At 41.0% G+C, this 25,551-nt stretch overlaps 2 protein-coding genes across 7 annotated transcripts in view; one reads left to right on the forward strand and one right to left on the reverse strand.

The window, feature by feature from the left end:
* Positions 1-11,541, reverse strand: part of DST (dystonin) — a 496,251-nt gene extending 484,710 nt beyond the window's left edge. For 2 of the 6 annotated variants that reach the window (XM_058734319.1, XM_058734316.1), the window contains exons 1-2: positions 11,303-11,541; positions 10,671-10,705 (exon numbers count right to left, since the gene is read on the reverse strand). In XM_058734319.1, the coding sequence (XP_058590302.1) occupies positions 10,671-10,705; positions 11,303-11,483 (216 nt within the window). In that variant the 5' untranslated portion in view covers positions 11,484-11,541. Of the gene's footprint in view, positions 1-10,643; positions 10,706-11,302 lie in introns of all 6 variants that reach the window. The other 4 variants (XM_058734309.1, XM_058734306.1, XM_058734317.1 and 1 more) reach the window with 3 other exon arrangements.
* A 565-nt stretch (positions 11,542-12,106) lies between these two features.
* The window catches only part of BEND6 (BEN domain containing 6), a 64,088-nt gene continuing 50,643 nt past the window's right edge, over positions 12,107-25,551 (forward strand). Inside the window, exon 1 of the mRNA XM_058734321.1 lies at positions 12,107-12,367. The gene's annotated coding sequence lies outside the window, so the exon portion shown is untranslated. The remainder of the gene's footprint in view (positions 12,368-25,551) is intronic.

The following is a 25,551-nucleotide window of genomic DNA, read 5'->3' on the forward strand; positions in this document are numbered from 1 at the left end:
AATCTCTTATAAACAGCATACAATCAGATCTTACTATGTATCCATTCTGATAATATGTCTCTTAGTTGGAGTATTTAGCCCACTAATATTTAATGCAACTATTAATATGGATTTAGGTCTAACATTTTATATTTTATTTTCAGCCTGTCCTCTCTGTTTTTTTTGTTTCTTTGTTTCTTCACTCCTTCCTTCTTTGGATCATTTGGATATCTTTTAGGATTCAATTTGGGTTTATCTATCAGATTTCCATTGTTTTTTATTGGCTATTCTGTGAATTATAATGTACATTCTTAACTTTTCACTCTACTTAGAGTTAACATGCCACTTAATATAAAATGTAGAAATGTTACAATCATATAGGGAGTCCATTTACTCCCCTGTACTGGTCTATAGTATATTGTCAAATCCCTATATATACATCATACATCCCACAATACAATGTTACAATTTGTGCTCTAAACAATGTATTTCAAAGAAATTAAGAGGAATGAAATAGTATTATATATTTGGTATTTCTGATCTGATGCTCTTTATTCAAATTTAGCACCACATTTCTCAAAACTAGTTGAGCAGAGATTACCAAACCACATTTGGCCCTCATGTGGCATGAACACATAAATTACACATTAAAACTGCCCTAATCTTTTCCCTTAAGATCATGACAGTTAAAACAATACCACCTGAGGGGTATCTAGGTGGCTCAGTCGGTTGGGCAGCTGACTTCGGCTCAGGTCATGATCTCACAGTTCGTGGGTTCGAGCCCCGTGTTGGGCTCTGTGCTGACAGCTCAGAGCCTGGAGCCTGCTTTGGATTCTGTGTCTCCCTCTCTCTGCCTCTTCCCCACTCACGCTCTGCGTCTCTTGAAAATAGATAAATGTTAAAAAAAAAAAAAAAAAAAAACAATACCACTTGACACTAATGTGATTATAAAGAAAACATAAAATTCAGGCACTGGAACTGAGTGACAATACTGGTGATAAGGTATATTGATTACAAGACAATTCAGAATATACTTACATTGACTTTTCATTCTATAAATTGGAGTAAAAACATTAAATATTAAAATTTTTGTTCAAAACTCCCACATCAAAGAATGCAAATCCCTTCAATAACAAACAAAAATGTCAGGGAATATTTTCAATTCATTTTTAAAAGTGCCTGAATCTGTATTTTCAAAGTAAACACACGATGTTAACTAAGGCATAACTATCTGAAATAAAAAATGAAAATCATTTAAAAAAATGAAAACCATCTGGGGCGACTGGGTGGCTCAGTAGGTTAAGCGTCCGACTTCGGCTCAGGTCATGATCTCACGGTCTGTGAGTTCGAGCCCCGCGTCAGGCTCTGTGCTGACAGCTCAGAGCCTGGAGACTGTTTCAGATTCTGTGTCTCCCTCTCTCTCTGCCCCTCCCCTGTTCACGCTCTGTCTCCCTCTGTCTCAAAAATAAATAAACGTTAAAAAAAAATTTTTTTTTAATGAAAATCTTCTATTTCTCTTTAAGTAAAATGAATATTTGGAAATACAAGAATATTTGGAAATATTCCAAATATTCAAAATACAAGAATATTTGGAAAGTTACAGAATCCATGAAAATTGAGAGTTAAACTGACTTTAGAAAACATCAAATATTCAATCATTTAGCAAACATTTACTGAGCTTTATTCTGTGCCAGACAGTGAGCTAAGAACTAGGGACTTACACTACCCTCAAGATACTCAAAATCTTGCAGAAGAGACAAACAAAAAACCTCAATTACTATTATGAAGGGGGAGCTAAGAAACTTTCTCTAAGCAATGACTTATGAACTAAATTTTTAAGGAAAGTCAGAAGTTAGCCTTTTGTGCCTGAGTATTTTTGTTTTTATTGGCAGTGAGTGGGCAATGAGAGGAATGGAAGAGAAAGAGAGGCTTTCTCAGCTGGAAATAATATGGACAAAAACAATAATCCTAAAAGGTCATGGTCTGTTTCAAGAATTGTAACTGTAGACAAATGGTTAGAATAGAACTATCACAAGGACATCAGTATAGGGATCATTTTGATGTTATATTAAGAAAGTTGAACTTGGGAGGCACCTGGGTGGCTCAGTCAGTTAACCATCTGATTTCAGCTCAGGTCATGATCTCACAGTTCATGAGTTCGAGCCCCATGTTGGGCTCTGTGCTGACAGCATGGAGCCTGGAGACTGCTTCAGATTGTGTGTGTGTGTGTGTGTGTGTGTGTGTGTGTGTGTGTCAAAAATAAATAACAATTAAAAAAAAAGAAATAAAGAAAGTCAAACTTGGGGCTCCTAGCTGGCTCAGTCTGTGGAATATGCAACTCTTGATCTCAGGACTGTTAAGTTCAAGAGCCACACTGGGTGCAGAGATTACTTAAAAATAAAAAATAAACCTAAAAAAAAGTTGAATTGAATTACCTTGAAGGAAGTGGGAAGCCACTGAAAGATTTTAAATAGAAGAGGAATATGGCTTATCCAACCTTCCTCCCTTGACTATCTCTACTACAGAAACTAGGAAAAATAAAAGCTCACATCCCAAGCTTTCCTTTCAGATGGACTCTGACGCAGTTCTGACCTGTGAAGTGTAAGAAAAAACTTAATGTGAAAGGCTTCTGGCAAAAATTTTGATCCTGATGAACATCCTTCCTGTCCCTTCCTCTCCCTTCCTTGAATTTGGCCATGATGTCTGGAGCCATGCTAGCTAGCCATCCTGCAACCATGAAGCTCAAGCAAAGGCTGCAGCATCTCCAGACTTCTTGCTATGAGAGAATACAAATCCCTGTTTATTAATAATCCATTTTTTTGTTGAGATTACTTGAATAAGATTATCTCCCTGACTAAAAAAAAAATTAAGAATTTGTATTTGAGAATGATCCTTATTAAATTAGTGTGTATGGACTAGGGATGAGGAGGCAGGGAGGCTGCTCTGGAGGCTTATTATAGGGCCTGAACTAAGGTAACCATAGTGGATGTAGTAAAGGAGGCATAGACTCCAGAGAGATTTAAAAGAGGACAGGATACACAGGAAGGGATCTGTCATATCTTCCAGATTTCTAGTTTGAGCAGCTGCAGAGGGTAGGGGTGAGTGTAGTGCCACTCTTCAAAACAGTGGCAGTTAGGGTTTGGGACTGATGAGTTCACTGTTAAGTTTGAGATACCTATGGTACCTCCATGTGAAAATGAGGGAAAAGTCGTTGACTGTATCTGGAGGTCAAGAGTGAAGTCTGAATTTGAGGTACAGATTTCAGAGTAACCATTATATGTAAGTAAACTAGAACAGTAAGTATGGCTAGATCCTGCAAGGAGAGTTTGAATAGGGCAGGCAAAACTAAGGCCCCACACATCTATTAAGATAAAAAAGTAGGTTAGTTGTGGCTTAGGGCTGGGGATGGAACTAGGAAGGGGGAGTGGGGAGTGACTGCCTACAGGTATGGAGTTTCTTCTGAGGGTAATAAAAGTGTTCTAAAAGTAAACTGTGTGATGGTCGCATAACCTTGCAGATACACTAAAACCCACTGGCTGAAATATTTAACAATTTGGAAATCATTGATGAGCTAACAATGAGTGATATTTTTTGTTTATTTATTTTTTTATTATTTATTTATTTTGAGGGAGAAAGAGAGCATGAGCAGGGGAGGGGCAGAGAGAGAATCCCAAGCAGGCTCCATGCTCAGCACACAGAGCCCAATGCAGGGGCTCTATCTCATGACTGTGATATCATGACCGTGAGATTATGACCTGAGCCAAAATCAAGAGTCAGATGCTTAACCAACTGAACTACGCAGGTGCCCCAAGAGTAAGTGATTTTTAGTAGCAGTGGCAGAAGCCAGATTACACAAAGTTGAGGAATAAATGAGAGGTGAGGAACAGAAGGTGACAAAGAATCTTTTTCAGGAAATGTTTCTTGCCAAGAGAAGAGCTGGTGGTATAGGGAGGTTTGTATTGTTTTCAAAAGGCAACACAGGGTCTCCTGGGTGGCTCAGTCACTTAAGTGACTGCCTCTTGATTTCAGCTCAGGTCATGATCTCATGGTTCATGAGATCAAGCCCAGTGCCGGACTCCCTCGTGCCAAGCATGAAGCCTGCTTGGGATTATCTCTCTCTCCCTCTCTCTCTCTGTCCTCCCCCCCACCCTCGCTCATGCTCTCTCTCTCCCTCAAAATAAATAAATAAACTTAAAAACAAAAAAGGCAGTACCAATGATCCTTATGTGTTAAGGAAAGGAGCCTACAAAGGGGAAGCAAAAGAAGTTAACAGAGGAGGGGATGATTCATGGACCAACATCCCCCAAGAGCTAGGAAGAAAAGGAACTCACCACATAAGCATGAAATACTAGAAAGGAGGACAGATGGGTTGTCTATCGGACTAGCAGGAAAGTTTAAGATATACTTTGTTTGTAGGAGCCAAAAAGTTTATTGCTTGATGGCACTGATATTCTCTGTGAGTTAGGAGGAGACCAAAGTCACAGGCCGAGGGTGAAGGAGTAGGCTTGAGGATTTAAGGAGGACATAAACACTTAGAATAATTTCTATGGGAGACATATTTGCAAGGAAGAAGTTTAAAAGCAGAGACATATTTCGAATACTTTAAAAAACTGTAATATATTTCAAAAGCTGTTCAAAATGGGCTTGTACATAACAAATTACCTGCAAATTTATTATACTTGGCATTAGGATTTGTAATGACCACACTGAACACATGAGCAGGATGTCACAATTCTCGGACATATGGTATCTGCAGTTAAGATACAACCCAGTGATACTTGAACATTGGACCTGAAAAACGTGTTATCCTGCAAAAGTGCAGCTTCTGGGTGACCAGAAAAGCCCATACCCACTCATTTTCCCAGGCCCTCTGCAGCAGTGGACATGACTCTCCATTCTCCCTGAGCATACAAAAACAAAAAAACAAAAAAACAGTGATAGGGCTGTTTTGCTATAGTTGCTGGGAAAGAAATCAAAAAGTGATTTTTTTTGCTTCTCTTGAGAGGGCTGATAGCATGTGCCTTCCTAAAGTGTTCAAACAAAATAATGTTATGTCAAAGTCCTTTGCTAACTGTCAAGTAGTATGCAAAAAATATTGTTATTGTAGCTGGCATCCACTTATATTTCTACCTCTACACTGCTTTTTGCAATCTCAGGAACCCTTTTTTCTAATCATATTAGCATATTCTGAGCTCTGAAAAGAGGCACATGCCTTCCTAAATCTTTGCCTATCCTTATGTGTTCTGCTGGGGGATTGCTCTCATTTCCTCTCTGTCTTGCCAGATACTACCCAACCTGAATGCTTCAGTGTAAATATCACCGCCTCCTGCAAGGCCTTTCTGATCACCCTAGCTAGAAGCAGTCATTTCACCAGGACGATTCCAACCATTCCTTTTCTATACATAATTTGTTCCTTGGTATTTTTGTTAATTATATCTTTATCTTCATCTGCCTTAATCTCCTAGAAGGCAGGAATCATGTTTTACATGATGACTTTTTAGCATGATGCTTTGCACATAGCAGAAACATGGCCTATTACTTCTGGAGGGGCTTCAGATACCATCTTTATGTTACCAGTGAACACCAAGTCTAAGTCTCAGAGATACTAAGAGACTTGACCAAGATCACCCAGTTAGTGGCACAGCTGGAACCCCAAATCAGGATTTTAAACTCTACGCTTACCTTCCTTTCTTTAAACCAATACTTGTTGTTAGCCTAGTTCTATTTTGTAATCCAAATCTCAAAAAAGAGTCACTCTTAAGCCTTAAGATTAGGCAAAGATTCAAACTTCTCTGGAAAAGCTTTTGTTACAACTTTTATCTAGATGCATTTAACTGGCTTGGATTGCACGGGGGAAAAATGGGTTTCTATTCTTCTTTTTTTTTCTTTTAGCATTCTGTTTGGTTGCCATGTAGCTAATATAAGGGTAAATTATATGGTAGTGGTGACTCTGGCATAATAAAGCTCTGTGAACAGGGTGAATTTGTCTTTTTTTACAAATGTATTGGCTGTACTTGTACACCCTAGCCTTTGATGCTCTTGCCACATTTGTGATTCATAGTTGGAAACAGCACAGCAGTTCAGTTACCGTAACAGAAGAAACCAGCAACTATACAATTTCAGCACTGATATTGGAAATGACCTAGAAGCAATCGTCAAGGACAGGGCTATACCTCAGACCTTCGGTTAGCCCTACTATCTAACGTCACACTTTGTACAGAACAAAAATGTAAGTGTATTTATTTTGAAAATAACTGAGTGAAGCTAAATTAATACCATATCATGTGTAGACTTCAATTTATGACTGATTTAATTAGTATAAATTAATTTAGACCTAGAATTTAGTTCTAAGCAAAGAATTTATTTATAAAGATAATCCAATTTAAAAGAGAGCTAAATAATAAACTATCACTTTCTCTAATTCACTAAATTGGGTAATTCTCAATGAAATACAGAAGTTTAACGAGAAGCTATGAAATATGGTTATTTTGCTGACTATTCTTGCACAGTTTGTTAAAGGAACACTCTGAGAACATAATGAGGCCAAGAGAGTTTGTGTGGACTATCCTTTCATCTACGATAACTTGGATAATCATTGGAAGTCTAAAGGATTTACCTAATTCAGCTCTGTAAGAAATTCACTCAATTTAGCTTGTCTCTTTCATTGAGAATGTTGAGCATATTATTCTCTGAGCTATGAGTGACACAGTTAAACACCATAGGGCAGACAAAATGTAGCCAGAGAGTTCTTGTCTTACTCAGTCCTTATCTTGCTATGTGACTCCTTGAGAACTGCTTAGCTTGAGTTAACTCTTTTGGTTCCTTAACCTGAAACGGGAAGTGAAGATATTTACTCAAATCCTGACAGACACACAACACACTCGTCCCCTTCCTTATATGAAACAAGGCTCCCCTTATTCCACTGAGCTGATGAATAGGGATCATTTACCACTGTTCACTCCGGGTATTCTCAAAGGGCATTATAATTGTCTTCATCCTATTGAAGCACTCCCAAGGCTCTTTCTTGAAATCTCATGGTACCTCAATTACCCATATCACTTTCTGAAATTTCCTTAAAATCAGGATTGTCACTGCCTGATTTTTACCACAGGAATCCAGTGTAACAGTTAACCATTGTGTAAAGTCACAGCATAAAACATTATAAATCCTCAGGAAAAGTACACTTCTTAGATGTTCAGATTGAATACTTGGGTTTCTAAACTGTGTCCTACTTCAATGTGAAATCACTTCTCTTCATTTGCTATGAAAACAAAAACTACACAAGTTCTTTATATTCAGACATAAAACACACATTTCTATCTATCTAATTGGGTCTTTATATCTGTCGGTAAGTTGGAGTTATAGTGTTCAGACCTTGCTGGCTGGTTTAATAATTTCACATTTTCATATACTATTGTTAAAATTTAGAGGACTGTTGGGGCATCTGGATGCCTCAGTCAGTTGAGCATCTGACTTCAGCTGAGGTCATGATCTTCTAGTTCATCAGTTCAAGCCCCACATCAGGCTCACTGCTATCAGCACAGAGCCTGCTTCAGATCCTCTGTCCCCCTCTCTCTGTCCCTTCTCCACTTGAGCTCGCTCTCTCTCTCTCTCTCTCTCAAAAATAAATAAACACTTAACAAAAATTTAGAGGACTATTAAGCCAGTAAAGATGAATTTGCAAGTGTTGGTAGATGGTTACACTTCCAAAACATCTTATAAACATCTATGTTATTTAGTTGTAGCTTCATGAGGAAGAAATTAACTTCATGTTGAAGAAATTTGTTTATTATATACTTTGTGAGAAAAACAAAGCTGGAGCTCCTCAGGTGAGGGATGTGACTTTCTTCAGAAAGCAAAGTGGGTCTTGATGCCATGGTTTTCCCCTCTGGACAAGTATGACTATCTGGGAAGGAACATCCTGAAATTTCCTGTCCAGTTGGACTCCTTCCTGAGCATGTAGGTAGCAGAAGCAATAACCTCTGCCAAGCAAAGCAGCACAGGGCTAACAAACTTCTTCACATGTTCAAGGGCTTTCCCAATGCTCTTTCACATTTCCAAATGAGTCAGCATATCCTAAACTCATTTTCCTTATTTGACCACAATGGAAATGCTGAAAGTGAATTATCTACTTACTGAGATTGGAATGAAGAAGTCACTAAGTTCTTAGTTCAGTATGATTATGACTGGTCAAAAACTCAAAACATTTTCTTTGAGAAATATTTTGCAGCAGCTACTGCTAAAAAGCAACAAGAATATCCATTATGCTACTCAAATTCTGATTTTTTGAAAAGCTGGAATCCAAAAAATTCAGAGGTATTTCTCAAGGAGAAAATCCTGCAAGAAATGGCATTTTGATAAAAAGGGAGGAAAAAAAATAATTCCCAATGTTTTCCTTAAAGGAAAATGTTTTATTTGTGGTAAGCATAAAACAGTGAAAAAATGTGGCACTCTCATGCACTTGGGATGTTCACATAACTTTCTTTGAGTAGTTTACCAAAGAAACTTGGTACAGAAAGACACACAGATAGCCCATCAACAAATTAAGCTAATACTGTATTTAATTTCCTGAGGAAAAAACATTCTAACCAAATTCATTTTGTTATGATTAGTGACTTACATTTTTAATACAAACTCCAGGGCAATTTTAAAAGCTGGAAAGAGATTCAGCAAATGTTGAATTCCAAGCAATATCCTGAGAATGTGCATTTTTTTTTTTTTGCCCAACTCTGGGTTCTATTTGCCAATTTATGAGAACTGGCACACACTGAGAAATTTTTTTATTCATTCAATAAATATTTATTAAGAACCCACTATATACCAGGCAGTAGGGATACAGCCCTAAAAGGAGAGACATGGTTCATGTCCTCAAAGAGTTCATATGCTAGCAGATTAGGCAAATATGAAGTATAGACAAGATGTCAAATTGGATTAGGAATTGTGTGAAATGAGTTAAAGCATTAAACAACTGTCCCCAGCTTTCCTAACCAAATGCAAGCACAGGATAAATGCTTAACTAAGAGATAACTAAACAAGACATAGTCCTATCGCATTTTTTCATTTGTGTTTTAGCTAAAATGCCTAATGGTAAATAAATTAATTCATAACAGGATTATTTTGGTTCTATCACTTATTTGTATGGAGCTGGTAATCTCTTCTTAAAATAAAAATCCTAAATTTTGATGTTTGCACCCTGACCATTACTTATTTTTGTCACATCTAAATGAGTTATTCTATTTAATTAATCAGATATTCAAAAATGTTGCTTCATAACAGAGTTTATGTTGTTTCCTTTAAGTTTGAATTAATTAGTTGAATTAAGACTTCATTTAAATTGTGCAAAGATTTTTATTTTTACACATTTTTAAATTCAATTTTATAACCTGTAATGGTAGCTACCCATTACTGAATATTTACTATGAACTAAGTGGGTTGTTTTTTGGTTTTGTTTTTTTGTTTTTTTTTTTTTTACATAATTACTTGTAAATTTCCCCTTCCACTGTAACCCTGCAAGGTACTATTTTACAGATGGGGAAACTGAGATGCTGAGAAGTTAAGAGAGTTTTCCAGAACCACACAGCTAGTTAGTGAAAAGACAGAAATGGAACCTCTTGATTATCTGACTGGTAAATTTATTCTCTTAAGTATCCTAAATTGAGAAGAGAGTTCTCACCCACCCTCCAGGGCTACATGCAGTGGGATTACTCACTGTGCAACATTATAGTGATGTTGTAATAATTCAATTAAAGCTTTCAAGCAACCAGAGTCCAAGAAAACATCTATGGTGCAATAAAACATCTGATTAACTAGTGAAACGAAATGTGAAATAACGTCTCAGGTAAATAGCAAGTAAATGGAGGGTGTCTAACTACCAAGTCTTTGCTAAAATGAGTAAACCACAGCAAGCATCCTTACTGGTAACCTCCAAGCCTGGTTGTGTGAAACTCTCCTAAAAAGAGGGAAAATTGTCTCACACTAAGTAGGGGGTTGGCCTGGAAATTCATAAAGGAATGCTGGGCCTGGGAGAGCTTGTGCTTTTTGTTTTGTCCTACCTTCAGTGGGGCTGGTCCTATAACAGCCCCACCTAATCACTGCACCCACATCACCTGCTCACGTAGGGATGGTCCGCATTCGAGACCAAAGACCAGCGCACGAGATCAGATAAGGCCGGATCACAACCACCGTCCTTTGCAAAAAGCATCAGATGGCCCGAGTAAAACATGGGCAGCTTTATGAGTGAGTAAGAATGTACACTGGAAAGACTAAAATGAAATGCATATGATCAAATTGCTCTGCACCAACCTCCTAAGAGCTCCCCTCTGTCGTTGGCTCTCCAAGGGAACCACCACAGCCAGCTCACAGCACCCAGACAGCTTCCACCCGCAAATTATATATTGTAAACGAAACTGAGATCCACCCCGTGGCGAAGTTTCCTAAGGTCTGTAGCGCTTTTAGGGGCCGTCTTTCTCCCTCTGGTACAGTGGCTCCACCACACAAGAAATCTGCTAACACCGCTGGCTCGGCGGGCACTAACGGTGGGGAATCGCTTAAAAAGAAACGTCACTTTAGGCTTGGGGGCAGCATGCTCGCCATTCAATGCCCTGCGGGTTTCTTAACACGCCTATGATTAATATTGGTACTCAGGAAAGAGAACTTCTTCTGACCTTGAGCGTGCGCGCTAAATAAATTACCTCAGAACGAAAGTGGTGGGATCTCATAACAGCATCTGGGGAGAAAAGAGAAAAACGAGACTTCATTTAACTCCTTGCTCTTCACCTGCCGAGTTACTAAGGACTTACCTGAGGGACAAGGGTCGGGAAGACACATCCCGGACGCCTTAAATTCAGTGAGGACATACTATAGGGCGGGGAGGTTACTAGGCCATCGATCTCTAGGTGAGTTCTCCGCGAGAAGTTTCAGGGAAAGTTCTGGGAGAGTTGGGGAGCCCCGAACTCTCCGTGCCTTACTTTCTTACCCCTAAGCTCCAGCGATGGATGGGTGGAGGGAGGCTGCCGCAGCCCCGGATTCCGCTCCAATTACCCTTAGGGCTCTAGCAAACTGCCACTAAGAACTGGCGTCTGTGCCTCCTCCCCTCCCAGCTCTGGGCATCACCGTGGGTATCCCAACAGAGACCGCAGGAAGGCGGTGAGGGCAAAAAGGGCAAGCAAAGAACGTTATATACATAAACGTACTCAGCTTGCGAAGTGGGCAGCGATGGGGGTAGGGACCGCAGCGCTGAAGGGAGAGAGAACCCCGCTTCACTCTCCAAATCGGCTTAAATGTTCCTCCTAGCCCGAAAGAAAGCCGTCGCGGCGTGTCTTACCTCGGCTCCTTGAACGACCCGAAAAGACCGATTTCATCGGATGCCTCCCTTTCTGGAGCCTGCGGTGCCAGCAGCAAAAGAAGACGATGGTGGCGATGGTGCCCAGCAGAAGCAACAAGAGGAAGAGGGCACATTGGATGCTGTAGGGTCTCAGCAAGACGAGGAAAGCCGCGGCGATCATGGTGCGGGCGAGGCGGGGGCGGCTCGGCGGCGGGGCTGGAGGGCGGCGGCACAGGCACCCGCGCCGGGCGCACCACGGAGCGGCGGGCACGGGCGAGCGCGGCTCAGCGCGTCATGCCCGGCGCTCGCGGCCCCGCGCCCAGCCCAATGGCTGCGCACCCCGCGCCAGCCGCGCTATGCGAGTGATCCAGGGCTGCGGGGAGCGCTTGCCATGACTCAGCAGACGGCGACGAGGCAGGGACTTGGCGGCGGGGAGCCTCCCCCCTCTCTCCCCAGGCGCCCCCGCCCCCGTCCGTGCGCAGCCCCCGGGCGCAGCCCCGCCAGGGACGCGGCGGGCTGGGAGGAGCAGCACTGCCGCCGCGGCCACCCGGGTCCCGCGCATCGTCTTGCGGCCGCCGCCGGCCTCGGCATCCCACAAGCCGGGCGCACGTGGGTCGGGGCGGGGACTCGGCGCCCGGGCTGCGGCGGCGGCGGCGGCGGCGGCGGCCCGCGGGGGGCGGGAATGGGGCGCCGCGGCGGGGGCTCGCCTGATGACATCACGGCCGGGCTGCGGCAACGCGGGCGCGCGGACATGGCTGCGGCGGCTTCGGCGGCGGCCGCGGGCTGCTCCCGGGCCTGAGCGCCCAGCGCCCTCCCGCGGGGCCGCCCTCCAGTCCGCGCGGTCAGCGGGTGCACAGATCTCGCGCCTCTCCGCTCCCCGACACCTGGGGCTTCCACCTATCCAGCCTCCCTGGGCCGAACTGCTGGGGAGCCCGGCGACAGGGGGCGCCAAGGAGCCAGGGGGAAAACCGTGAGGCGCTGGCGGGAGCCTGCAGGCGGTGCTACCCCCACCTCCCACCTCCCCGCGCCCCGCCCCGAGGTTGGGGCTTTGGAGGATGCAGCCGGGTGAGCTATTGCTTGCGGGGGGTTCCTCGCTCGCTGAAGCGTGAATGCCGGGAAGGGCCTTCCCTGGGAATTGGGGTTTTCCAAGAACGGGAGGCCCACCCTCTCCAAGCCTCTCTAAAGTGGGAGCGCTCCCCGGTAGAACGCTCCGGTCTGCAGACGTGAACTGTGACACCCCCAATCTAGGTGCTATTTCGCAGCCGAGAAACGGGCACTTCCATGCATTTACCGTCAAGCCCTGACTCATCTAGTGCGTTTGGAGAGAGAGGCAATTTAAGATTTAGGGACCTGGCAGATAAAGGAAGTTGGAGATTGGCTTGTAAATATTTTGAAGAGAAATATTTCAGGGAGTGTGAGGAAATAATGATCTGTCACACTCAAAATGAACACATTCCCTCCGGCTCCCTCCCCTTTCTTCATAACCAGCAAAAAGTATATTGTTGGTGCCGGGAGATTTTACAGTGGTCGCTGGTGCAATGCCAACGCAGAAGGTGTGGCGGGAGCGCTGCAGTGTGCCTTTCTGCGGACAGCCACCGCCACCTGGCCCGGACGCCGCTGCGGCTGCAGTCTGCGGCATCGGTTGGCCTTGGCAGGCCCAGCGTTCCCTATACAGCTTTAAGCTGCACCCTAGGCAATGCAGGCGTTTCCTGTGGGGGGCTGTTTTTAACTTGTTTTGTTTTATTTACCCGCATAAGGCAACTGCAATTATAGTGACATAAAGTAACATATTACTGCATTTGTGGAGTTTCTAATAACTACAAAGGTGGACTCTTACTTTGGAACATTTGAGACACTGAAGAAATTGTCATAGAAAAGTAATTTGTAAAATTCTGAAAAGCATTCAAAGAATAGATGACAATACTTAAGTTTTATTTGCGTGTAGGAATTTAAAATCAGTATTGTTTTCTAACTATACAAAATCAACAGTGCAACTCTGCATAAAAGCTTAACCATTGATGTTTTTAAGGCCTAGAACACGTTACCATGTGTAAGCATTAAAGGAAATTCCAAAAGGCATTGGCTAATGCATTTCCTAAATGCCAGATTCATAAACGTGGGAAACCACGGATTAAATGTTCTTATGTACAACATGTTTCCTAAAACAAAATAAACAGTCAAGTTGTTGACATGTTGTATCACATTCGGTCGTTTGGGTTTGAAGATGCAAGGACCTTGCTTGCAGATGCTGTATAAGATGCTGTATATGGGAATGTTGAATGTCAGAGAATAGGCTATATACTACAAGTCAAGATAGGCTTCAGAGGCCCCTGGCACTCGCGGTCTGACAGGTAGGATAGCCTCATGTTCACATTGCCCAAAGGTCTCCTGATACCGCAGCCCACTGCAGTGAGAGATTGTACTCCTGTCCATTGTGCAGGAGTATTGAAGACTGTCCACAATGTGTGGCACATCAGGAAAGGAAGAATTCTTTACTGCATTGATTCCCAGTGGCCTGGTAGAGTAATTTAAAACAACAACAAAAATGAACTAACCTTTTGCAAACATTGGGAGAAATGACTAATAGAATTTAGAAAGGTCAGTTTTACTTTGATACTTCCCACTGACTAAAATTTGTGAGTGAGCTAAAATGGTCTAAATATCCTTGAAACATGTCTAAGACCACAAACACAGCATAGTAACCAATGTGCTCCAAACTCTGCATTTTTAACAACAAAAAGCAACTAAATAGCAATTATGGTTTTCTGAGCTATTACTTTAGCACAATTGTTATCATCCTGTGTCTTGCTGCAGCCATTTATAAGTTTCAAGTATACACAAGAACATCATTTATCTCTCTTGGCAGACAAATGCTTTACCTGCGTGCAGTAGGATTATAGATATTTCTTTTTAGATGCATTTGTGTCTGTTCTTTACATCAGTTACCTCAAGGATACTAATAATAAGGAAACCAGATCATTGATAGAATTTAGTATTTAGGTTCCATTGTTTTCTGATTTGTTGCTAATTTATCATTTCCATCTCCAAATAATGGCATGTTATTAATTGCTTCTTTCTGTGTGTTTATGTAATGCTAATGCATTGTGGAATTTAATAAATATTAAATTAGCCAATCAATCCTTTTTGGAAGTTAATTTAATAGAATTCATATATTTTCTTTCTGCTAGGTTTTCATTACAAAGAATAATTGACATTGTATCAAAGTCACAAAAAGATTAAGGTTTGGCGGTAGGAATGGAGGAGGAAGGTCCTTGGTCAATGTTTCATATGAAGAAATGAGCAATCAAGATGGAAAAGTATATATAATATTTTGACTTTTTATGATAGTGAGTTAGCATGGTCACCCAAGAGAAGACAAATGAGTTGATAAAAATAGGAGTGTTTGGTGTCAGGAATGTAGAAGATGACCTATCACGCAGCCCTTCTTCTCTTTGGATTCTTAGCCAAATTGGATTGAGAACACACATGAGGAACCAAAAGGAAACAAAAATATTAACTTTATTCAGAGTAAAGTCAGATTGAAGAACATGGCTTAGATTCTAGGCCAAAATGAGATATCTCATTTCTTTTCTCCTAACTCTGCACACCCATCCGGTCACAGCTGAAGAACTACAGGCCTTTCCAACACTAAGGCACTAGGATTCTACTTCTTACCAGGAGACCAGAGGCCAAAAAAGAGCGTGACACTCTCCCACTCATGAGGTTTGCAGCATTAGTGAACAAGAGACAGGACCATATGTGAGAAGGGGACCTTTCATATATCAACTGGAAGGCCCTCCCCAACTTCCCCCATCACTGAGTCATTTGCCTCCCAAAGTAAGAGTGAGTAACGAACTTTAATAAAGATAGAAGCTCTGTGGTACTTCTCTAAGAGATGGGAAGTTGTGGCACAAATTCCTAATTCATGGGTCAGGAGAAGCATCAGGAAAAAAAGGAGGCTCCACCCTAAGCTTTGTGGTGACCAACTTAGAGAAAGGGAGGAATGAAGATGACTCAACCTTTGAGCTAGGGTGGTAGGACAGTTCTGTAGGAAAAGAGGACAAACTGAATCTTAGACCCATTGAGATAGAGGCACCAGAATGTCCATGTAAAATTATCCAACAAGCCCACGGAAACATGGGTAGAAAAGTCAGAACCGGAGACAGACTGGGAGTCATGACATGAATTATAGTTGAGGTCATGATGGACAAAATGACTAAGGAAGAGAAACTAGGAAACCAGAACTTTGGAACCAGAACTTTGGAGACAACTTTCATTTGTGGACAGCAGAGGACAGCAGAAGGCAAGTCCACGGAAGCCAGAGTAGGAAGTGTTCCAATTTAGTGGCACACTAGAACAGAGGCACAAATGGGAGCGGAAGGTGTGCAAGGACTGAGGACTGGTGATGAGGTGACCTTCCAGAGTACTGATTCATTGTGGTGGGAGAGGTTAAAACCAAACATCAACATGTTGAAGAGGGAGTAGGAGGTGGAAACAGTAGAGAACCTTTGTCCACAATCTTTGGAGAAATTTAACCCTAAAACTTAAATTCTAACTCTAAAAGTTAATTCATCTAAAAGGGACAAGTAGAGAGAGCTGGATTAAAGCCTGAGTAATGGGTTTTTGGTTTTTGTTTGTTTTTTGTTTTGTTTTGTTTTGTTTCTGTTTTGTTTTTTTGGTCAGGATAGGGGTACCTAAACAAGTTTCCAGGGAACCTGAGAAATGGAACCAACAGAGGGAGGGGAAATTGAGAGTTAAAGAGAGGAGGGAAGAAGGCATTCTTCTGGCCAGGTGTGGTTTAGCTGTTTGTTTTAACATACCTGCAGTCTTCTCCCCACCCCCACCCCCACCCCCATGGGTTCTTTCTGCTCTCCAGCTGCTTTTGACTCTGCAGTTAACACTCACCCTGACTGGTTAGGATGGCTCCCTGCCCATGGTCTCCTCCCCACCATCCCTGACTACTAACACTCAAACTAGGAGAGTGATTTTTTTTTAGACAAAGATAAGGAATGTCTTGGAATGTAGCCCAGGTTATCTGTAACCTTTTATTACAACTTAAATGGAAGTGAGTGTATTACCCAACTGATAATCACACAATGACACTACATAAAAACATGACCCCTTTGGAAACAAAAAGTGTAGGTAAGAATGGCTCTAGCAACAAAGTTTTAGAAATGAATCATATTGAGTTTGGACTGGTGAAGCTTTTTACTCTCAGAATTTAAGTGGCAGAGGAGAGCCTTGGTGGCTCAGTCAGTGAGTGTCTGACTTAGGCTCAGTTTGTGGGTCTGAGCCCCATGTGGGGCTCTGTGCTGACAGCTCAGAGCCTGGAGCCTGCTTTGGGTTCTGTGTCTCCCTCTCTCTCTGCCCTTCCCCTTCCTGTGCATGCTCGCTCTCTCTCTCTCTCTCTCTCTCTCTCTCTCAAAAATAAATAAACATTTTTTAAAATTAAAAAAAGAATTTAAATGACATAAAAGGAAAACTGAGAGGTATCTGAGGAGGTATCTGAGGAAATGTGTTGTATCACCTATTTATTCACAAATGGCTTTTCATGACAGAGTGAGACCAACACCTGTGCCAACAAAGCACATGTTCTTGTGTTGAAAGGTAAAGGAGCTGCATTATCTGGAAGAACCTACATCATCTAATTTAATCTTGGAGGCAATTTCTAGCCACAGAATCAAGGGAGCCATCATGTGGGTGGATGTCTTTTTAAAATTTGTGTTTATGAAGGAAAAATAATTATTATTTGCAGTAATATCAAATATTATTTTCAGTACACGGGAAAGGACTCATCTTGCCATAATAAAAACTTTTGAAATAACTTACAGGCATCATTGTAAGAGAAAATATTTCAAGTGAATCATTCCAAATTGTTCTTGTGACATTTTAGGAATTTTAGTGCCTAATTAGGATTTATTGTCCTGTGGGTTACAGAATCTAGAATAATGCTGTTGGGGCATGGGGGGAAAGTTATTTTTTGTGAACATTACAGATTTCTCAAAAAAAAAGTCTATGGAGTCTGAGAGTTTTTTTAAAAATGTCAGTGTAATTGAATTCATCTACTCTAGAATGCTTTGCAGACAGTTTTTGGAAAGTAATCATTTATTATCCACAAGCAAATAGAATTCATTTATGTAGTTTCTAACATTGAGTGTGGGATTAGTCATGCAGCAAAATACTAAGTCATTTGGCCAGAAAATTTACTCATAGTTGTATGAACTGCCAATGGAAAATTTGAGAGCTGTTCATAAATCAAATTATAAAGCTCTTAGAGTTATAAATCACTGAGCAGCATTGTTCATTACTATTCAGAGAGTGTAAAATATTTCCACCATTTCTAAGTAAGGGCAATTTACAAAGCAAGTTTGAAAGCTGAAGTTAGTGACTTCCAGTTCCAAGGTAAGGCTTGTCATATAGGTTACAAGCATTTGTACTGCATTCTCAAGTGAAAGAAGAAAATAAGTAAGATAGGAGGTTTATAGTTGCATAGTAAATATGCAATGATAAAATCTTTTCAAATGTTATTTATTTTTGAGACAGAGAGAGAAAGAGGGAGGGGGGAGGGAGGGAGAGATAGTGAGGGAAGGACAGAGAGAGAGAGGGAGACACAGAATCTAAAGCAGGCTCCAGGCTCTGAGCTGTCAGCACAGAGCCTGACACAGGGCTCAAACTCAGGAACCATGAGATCATGACCTGAGCCGAAGTAGGTCACTTAACCAACTGAGCCACCCAGGTGCCTTGAGATGAATAAAATCTTGACTAATGTTTCTGAATAAAATCCCATATTATCTTAATGAAATGATAGCAACATTTCCAGCTAAATATCCTCCATTTCTTACAATAATTTTTTGTAGCCTTTTTGCATTAAATATTTTGTGCTAATAGATTTATATGCTAATTCATCAGCATGCTGATAGCCTGAAAGAATAATGTCACTAAGCAGAGGTAACAAATATCCCAAGAAGAACAGAGAACTTTTTTTTTCATTTTTTCTTTTTTTTTTTATTTTTAAATTTTATTTAAATCCAAGCTAGTTAACATATAATGTAGTGTTAGTTTCAGGAGTAGAATTTAATGATTCGTCACTTACATATAACACCCAGTGCTCATCCAAACAAGTGCCCTCCTTAATGCCCATCACCCATTTAGCCCATCCCCCACCCACCTCCCCTCCAGCAACCCTGTTTGTTCTCTTTATTTAAGAGTCTCTTATGGTTTGCCTCCTTCACTTTTTATCTTATTCTTCCTTCCCTTCCCCTATGTTCATCTGTTTCATTTCTTAAATTCCACATATGCGTGAATCATATGATACTTATCTTTCTCTGACTGACTTATTTCATGTAGCGTAATACACTCTAGAAGAACAGAGAACTTTAATGAGTAACTGATGATTAGAAAAACTGTTTTCAGTGCCACACAATTCCACAGGTTATTGAAATTATCCCAATATAATGACATCCCACAGATCTAGAACAGAAAGAAAAGTATATCTTAAAATGTCTTGATTAACCTCAACACACTTTCTGGAGTAAAATAGGGAAACAAAACAGCAAACACACCATATTAGAATATAGTAAAGTTTGCATTTCAATGAAGAAAGCCAAGAAACTAAAGCCTGTTCTTGCTGGTCCTATCTGCTGCAGGAGTTCTTAATGTGGAATTCATAAACAGACTTCTAGGGTCCTGAAATTATGCATAAAAATGTGGGTCCCTTTTAGGGACCATGATCCATAGTTTTCATCAGGTTCTTAAAGAGTTATTAAGGAGAGAGAGACGAGAGATAGAAAGAGAAAGGAAGGAAGGGAGGGAAGAAGGGGAGGGAGGGGAGAGAGGAAGGAAGAGAGAGGGAGGGAGAGAGAGAGAGAATCATCAGAACCATACAGATACCACGTTTCTGCAGTATCAAATGATTCTCTCGTTTCATCGACATTAACATCACCTAAGTACCTCCTCTGAGATTGGGAGAAGTGTCATAAACACTGTCAGTCTAGGATGAGTTGAGGAAACTCTCAACTCTACCCTATAAAATTTCAGGGACATCTCCCAAATGCAGGCAAATGCTGTCCACCCTGAGACTAACTGGACACGATCTGCTGTGAGTTTCCTGTCCTCTTACAACTTTGAACAGGTTAGAAAAGAGGCAAGTGAGTTCCCTAAGGTAATTTTCATTGAGATGTCACTTCTAACACTGAAAGGGAAGACTGGGTTAACTATCTAGGACCACTTCCATAGACCTCTATCATGGAAAGAAGGGCTAACTTGATTCCTGAGCTGTCTTCAGGCCAGTTAAGTATCCCAATTTATAGCTAGATGTTTGGATAGATAAGTCTATTCTGAGCCAAAAACACTAGTCCTAAAATTTAGTTCTGAGCTCAGGGTCTGCAAGGATCTCCATAGTCTTAAGGCTTAAAAGAAAGGCAGAAGGACTTAGTATCCAGCTCCCCAAAACTACTCCTAGACATCCTGTTGAATGTAGCAATTACTCTTACTAAATCCTGCCTCAACCCACAATCTTTGAGGCTTTTCAACATTCATCCTTCTTTGGAAACTTGGTAACTGGGGCCCTCAATCCAACAAGGATAATCCTTCATTTGGTATAGAAGACTGCCTGTCCATACCAAGCACTCAGCTCCATCTACTCATACGTCTAGCTTCCCACATTTGCCATGCTTATGAACTTTGACTCCCCTGCCCCCCCAACATCACCATATTTTCAGAACACTTGGCCCCAATGTCTCATCACTGTGATCCCATTCTGCCACATCACGAGGCTGGTTATTTCATCATTTCACTTTCTCATTCCAGTGGACAGGCCCAGTTTCCAGGGGTGTTCTGATCTCTCAGTCTGGCTGGTTCTATTTCCTCCAAGTTCCCTTCTGACCCTCTAGACTGTGAAGGGTTTAGTGACACAACATTTATGTGTTCCACACAGACTTTGAACTGATGCCATTACTTACTTAAGTGTCCCAGCCCGCTCTGAGTCTAGTAGGCACTATTCTTTGCAAGTAAGCACAATTGCTTTTTGTGTCCATTTGAAACAAGGCAGGAAATCCACCTTGAGAAGACACGATAGGACTGCAGTTAGTGTACCAGACCCCCTGGTGGTCTGCCTTCTGTGAGCTGTTGAAGTCTGGGTTTCAGTGCCTGGATTAAGAGACACCACCAGCAGCACCCTGGGAGTTGGTTGGTCCAATCTTATTCATCTGCCCCTCTCACTCAAAGGGCATGAAACAACATGTCCTGGACTTTTGCATTACTGAATGGCTATCCTGGGGTGGACAACCAAGTTGTTTTAGTAAGTAGCTAATACTTCTGCTAAATGTTTCTTTACATACATTTACTCATTTAATCTTCACAGCAACAATGGATAGGTACTACTCATCTCTATTTTATAGATAAGGACCTTGAGGCATAGAGAACAGAATTTCCACCAAGATCACACAGCCAGCAAGTGCCATGATTCTCCAGCACTTCAAAAACCATATGGTTTCTGTTGCATGCTTTTCATTTACACTGCCCCCCTGCCCACTGCAGCCCCTCCCCTGAAGGAACTCCTCCCAGTTAGGTTTGGGAAGCTACCCTTTCTCTCATCTGACTGTCCTTAGGCTAACCCAACTCAGATGAATGAGGGCCAGCCAGATACTCCAGCAGTATATCAGCTGTTTCCCAGCACACAAGAGATCTTCTCCTCCCCTTTGAGGGATTTGCCTAGAGTACTTCCTCTATCCTTCAGTCTAGCAAGACTTCTTTTATTGAAAATTACCATTTCATTGCCCCATCATTGGGTAAATTCAAATCAGCACCTCCAGGAAGCTAAACAGGCTTGGGGGGCAAGCAGAGTCCCACTTTGGAAAAGGGCCTCTATTAGAGACCATCTTTCTGTCTTTCATAAAAGGGGCACCTGTCTGGCTCAGTGGGTGGAGCATGTGACTCAGGTCTTGAGTTTAAGCCCCACATTGGCTGTGGAGCCTACTTAAAAAAAGGGGGGAGGATTGGTCTAACAATTTTTCTTTATACTTTTAAGTAAGATTGTGGTTTGTCTCATATAGTTCACAGGCATCCAAGTTAATTAACTATGTTTCTTAATGCCTCCCCCACTGCTGCCCCTTGTAAGCCACCACTCACCAAACACACACACACTATATGTGTAATCTAAGCTGTATGAAGAGGATCTGGGTCTTTTTCCTTCAATTAAGAATAATAATGCTACTATTAATAAACTAAATAAATTAATTAATAAATATGCTATTAATATACCTAACATAGAGTCTCATAATGGTGTTATGAGACATAATACTGTTATTATCACCTTTTCACAGATGGGGAGACAGGCACAGAAATGTGACATGGTTAGTAAGTATTGGATCTATGGTTATGGATCCAGACAGCTTGACTGATTCTAGGTCCTGTGTTTGTGACCACTTATGTGACACTGCTTTATTATCTAATATATTTAGAAGAGATTCAGACTGGAAAACTCTCTCAAATGACATACGTAGCAAGACTTTACCTCTACCAAACAAACAAACAAACAGAAAAAGGTATTTCAGTCAGCTTTCTATCCTTTGGTAGGAGGATGTTTAGTCTTCCCCCTCTTGCTGTGAATAGGATGAACATCTTCTTGAGGTTCTGTCCCCCCTTGGCTGTTTGAGCAATTTCTCTACTGGAATTCACAATCCTGGATTCACAACATTGTCCCAAAATGCCACCACCATTGAGCCCCTGTTCCTGTCAATCTTTGACACTCTTGAACCTTGAAGTTGACTTCCACACTTTGAACTCACTGTACCCATCTACCCTTCCTTGCTTTTATATAGCTCTCTAGACTTTAGCTGGATTGAGTAGATCCATTCCATTTCCTTGGGCTTCCTTCTTTGATCAATACTTGCATTCTCCACCCTTAACTAACTTCCTAGTCCTGACTTGCCCTATGGCTGCCCACACCCAGGTTTGGCAATACAAGTAACAGAGATGACATGGCCCTTTATATTTCCTTCCCTTTTTATCATTCTATGAATTTATTAATAGAAAAAAACTATAAGTTGTAAAGACAGATGAATGCATTTTTCTAATGACCTATATATAGGAGGTAGGGAAATAACTTAATAAAAAGTGTGAAATGTAGGTGATCATTTTTTTTAATTTTAATGTTGCTTTAACGTGGTATGAAAAAAATTAGGATGAGAAAGTTATTGGTAGCAGATGAGGGGGCAAACCACTTAAGGTGATTTATTAAGTAAATTATCTCAAGTATGTGACTCAGCATATAAATTATGTTTAGACCTCAACTTTTGAGACCATAAAAGTAAAAAATTAATAGAGACATTGTAAATGCTAACCAGTTATTTCATTAATATATGATATTAATATAGGGTATAATGGGGCAGATATTTCAAAGAGAAATTACTTTGTCCTTTCATGTTATAATTGATATGATAAATTAATATTTGAAAGTTGAATCACTCCTGATTTTTATGCATACACATTGATTCTTGCATCAGAATTATTACATTTGGTGAATTTTAGAAATTGGTCTAAAATTTAATGTTCTAGAATATGATTACTTGAAGTAAAAAGCATAATGATCTCATCTTGCCCTCAACTTTCAAGATGAATAGAATGTTCTGCATTAATCAAAAAAATGTGAAATGGAAGATGATTTACATGACTTACAGTTATTCTAAAATGTAACTTTTAATTGATTCACTTTCCTTTATGCTTAACTCTGCATCTGTTTCTGATAAATGGGGAAAAGTCACATAAATACCAAGGGTTGGTGGGGGTGCAGGGAAGATGGTAACAGAAAAATAGCCACAACTTCTCACAAAAATTGATGTTTCCTAGAGATTTTGGAGACCCTGGAACCACAGGAAGCCTTGTCCAGAGTCCTTTTAAGTTTTGCATATACTTTCTTGTGCAAGCTTTCAAATAACTACATGCATGGCTACGAGCTTTTCATAGACAATTGATAGGGATAAGTAACATTGTAGAGGAGGTAAAGATTGTCTTCCACCATTCCCAGCCTCTGATTTCTGTGCTAATACCTCTCTGCTATAAAAGTCTTCTTCCTAAACACATCAAGATGAAAGTAAGCTATCTAACTTCAGGTAAGACAAAAGCTGGATCATTTAGCATCCGGCTCTCTTGCCAGATCAAGAGAAACAGAGAAACTCTAGTATAGATGATGAAGCTAATGTGGATGGCTAGTATCAGTCCATTCAGGCTGCTATAACAGAATACCAGAGACTGGGTAACTTACAGAGACAATGGACATTTATTTCCCCAACTTCTGGAGGCTGGAAGTCCAAGATCAGAGGGCCAACATGGTCAGGTTCTAGTGAGACCCTCTTCCAAGCTGCAGACTGCTGACTTCTCACTTGGTAGAAGGGGTAAGGATCTCTCTGAAGCCTTTTATATGAGAGCACTAATTCCATTCAGGAGTGCTCCCCCATCATAACCTAATCACCTCCCAAAGGCCCCGTCACCTGATACCATGACCTAAGTGGGGTAGGATTTCAAAATACAAATTTGGGTGCGGGGAGAGTGTATGTGGAGGGCACCCATTCAGACCATAACAGCTGGGTGTGGGGAAAACAAGAGGAACAATGCTGCACCTCAGGGTTAATCATAATGGAAATGTTTACAGACATAGGCTCAAAGGGAGAGGAAAAGAAATGGTATTCCAATATGAAAGGAGAAGATCATATAGACAAAGCTACTATAAAAGTCTGAGATGACCCCATGAGAAAGGAGGCAAGAGGTTAAATTCTCTTTGACTCTTTGTCCTCCTTCCCTTTGATCTCCTGCTTGGACACCCCACTGGCTAAATCCAACTGGGAAGAGGATAAAAAGCCCAAACAGGTCAGCTTCCTAATTTAGACAGCAGAATAGAGATGGCTAGAGAAGGGAGATGGAGGGATAAAGGGAGGGTCTCCAGAACTTGTGTCTGAGCAGGACTACAGTCCTAAGAAGCAGGTCAAGACTTGTCTCTCAGGGAATGGGACTACAAAGCAGAAACTTCAGCAAGGAGGACACTTTAAGGGACTTAGTCAAGCGAAGAAAGCAAAAAACCTAGTTACTGGAGTTAACGGAATCTTTTGCAAAGGTGATTTGATGATTGGTTTCTAAGTTCTGGCTCTAGAGACCTTCTTTAGCCTGCTTACAAGTTAGCAATTAGGAGTGGTTGTCAGGGTCCACTAGAAACCCAGTTTCCTCATCTGTCAAGTATGAATTATAATTGTACCTATCCTAGAGAACTACTATGAGAATTAAATGAGATAGTAGAGGTAAAATGTTAGCACAGTACTTTATGTATAGTAAGCACTCAGTAAATGTTAGCTGTATTTTTATTGTTATTAAATGAAGGAGACAGGATTGGAGAAATGTCATATAGGGCAGGATGTCATATAGGGCAGTAGGGTGAGCAAAATTAGTTCCTTTCCTAGATAGTGATTACATAGATGCCATTGCATGGTATCACTGCTTACTAGTTAAATTAGTTTTATTAAAAGTATTTCTGCCAACCCTGGGCCTGTAAGATTGTCTTTTTCTTTTCCCATCATGGAAAGTTAAAAAAGTTTCAGGTATATAGTCCTTCAAATATATTTTACATTTCCTAGGCTCACACATAGTCTTCAGTCTAGTCTAAGTAATGTCATTATAGTTTGGCTGTGTTGCTGAATCATCCTAAAGTATATTGATCATCTTTTTAATCAGGATATTGCTGGAATAACTTGGAAATTGAAAATGGGTTAGATGTTCTTTGGAAATGGAAGGAGTAAAAAGAGTGAGTTGAAAAGCTCCCTATTGGACATTAGTAAAACCTAGTAATTTCTATGCAGAAATCAAGAGCACTTTGATGAGAAAGTCATACAAGCACCAGTTTTGCTCATAGAGTGTTGTGGGTATTGCAGGAGAAGCCATTCTGATCTTGATTTCTCTTCCTCTAGCATATATATAATTTTCTAAAAATACTATGGATCTTCCTCCCCTATGTCCCACTTTACTAGAGGCTGAGTTGAAACTGGGAGCCCATTTCACAGAGAACATTAAACTGACCTGTGAATATTTAGAATTATGTTGGCACCATTTTCTTGGCACTTTGGAACTCATTTAGAGGGAAGTCTTCAGCCTGTATTCTGACCTGGGTAGTGCAAAGGACCTTTTATGTCTGAACATTCCAAAACTGATATGTATAGAAAACAATCTGACACTTTTGAAAATTATGTAAGGGCAGCTAGGCTTTA

This window comes from Neofelis nebulosa, chromosome 6 (genome assembly GCF_028018385.1).
Source record: "Neofelis nebulosa isolate mNeoNeb1 chromosome 6, mNeoNeb1.pri, whole genome shotgun sequence".
Lineage (NCBI taxonomy): Eukaryota > Metazoa > Chordata > Mammalia > Carnivora > Felidae > Neofelis > Neofelis nebulosa.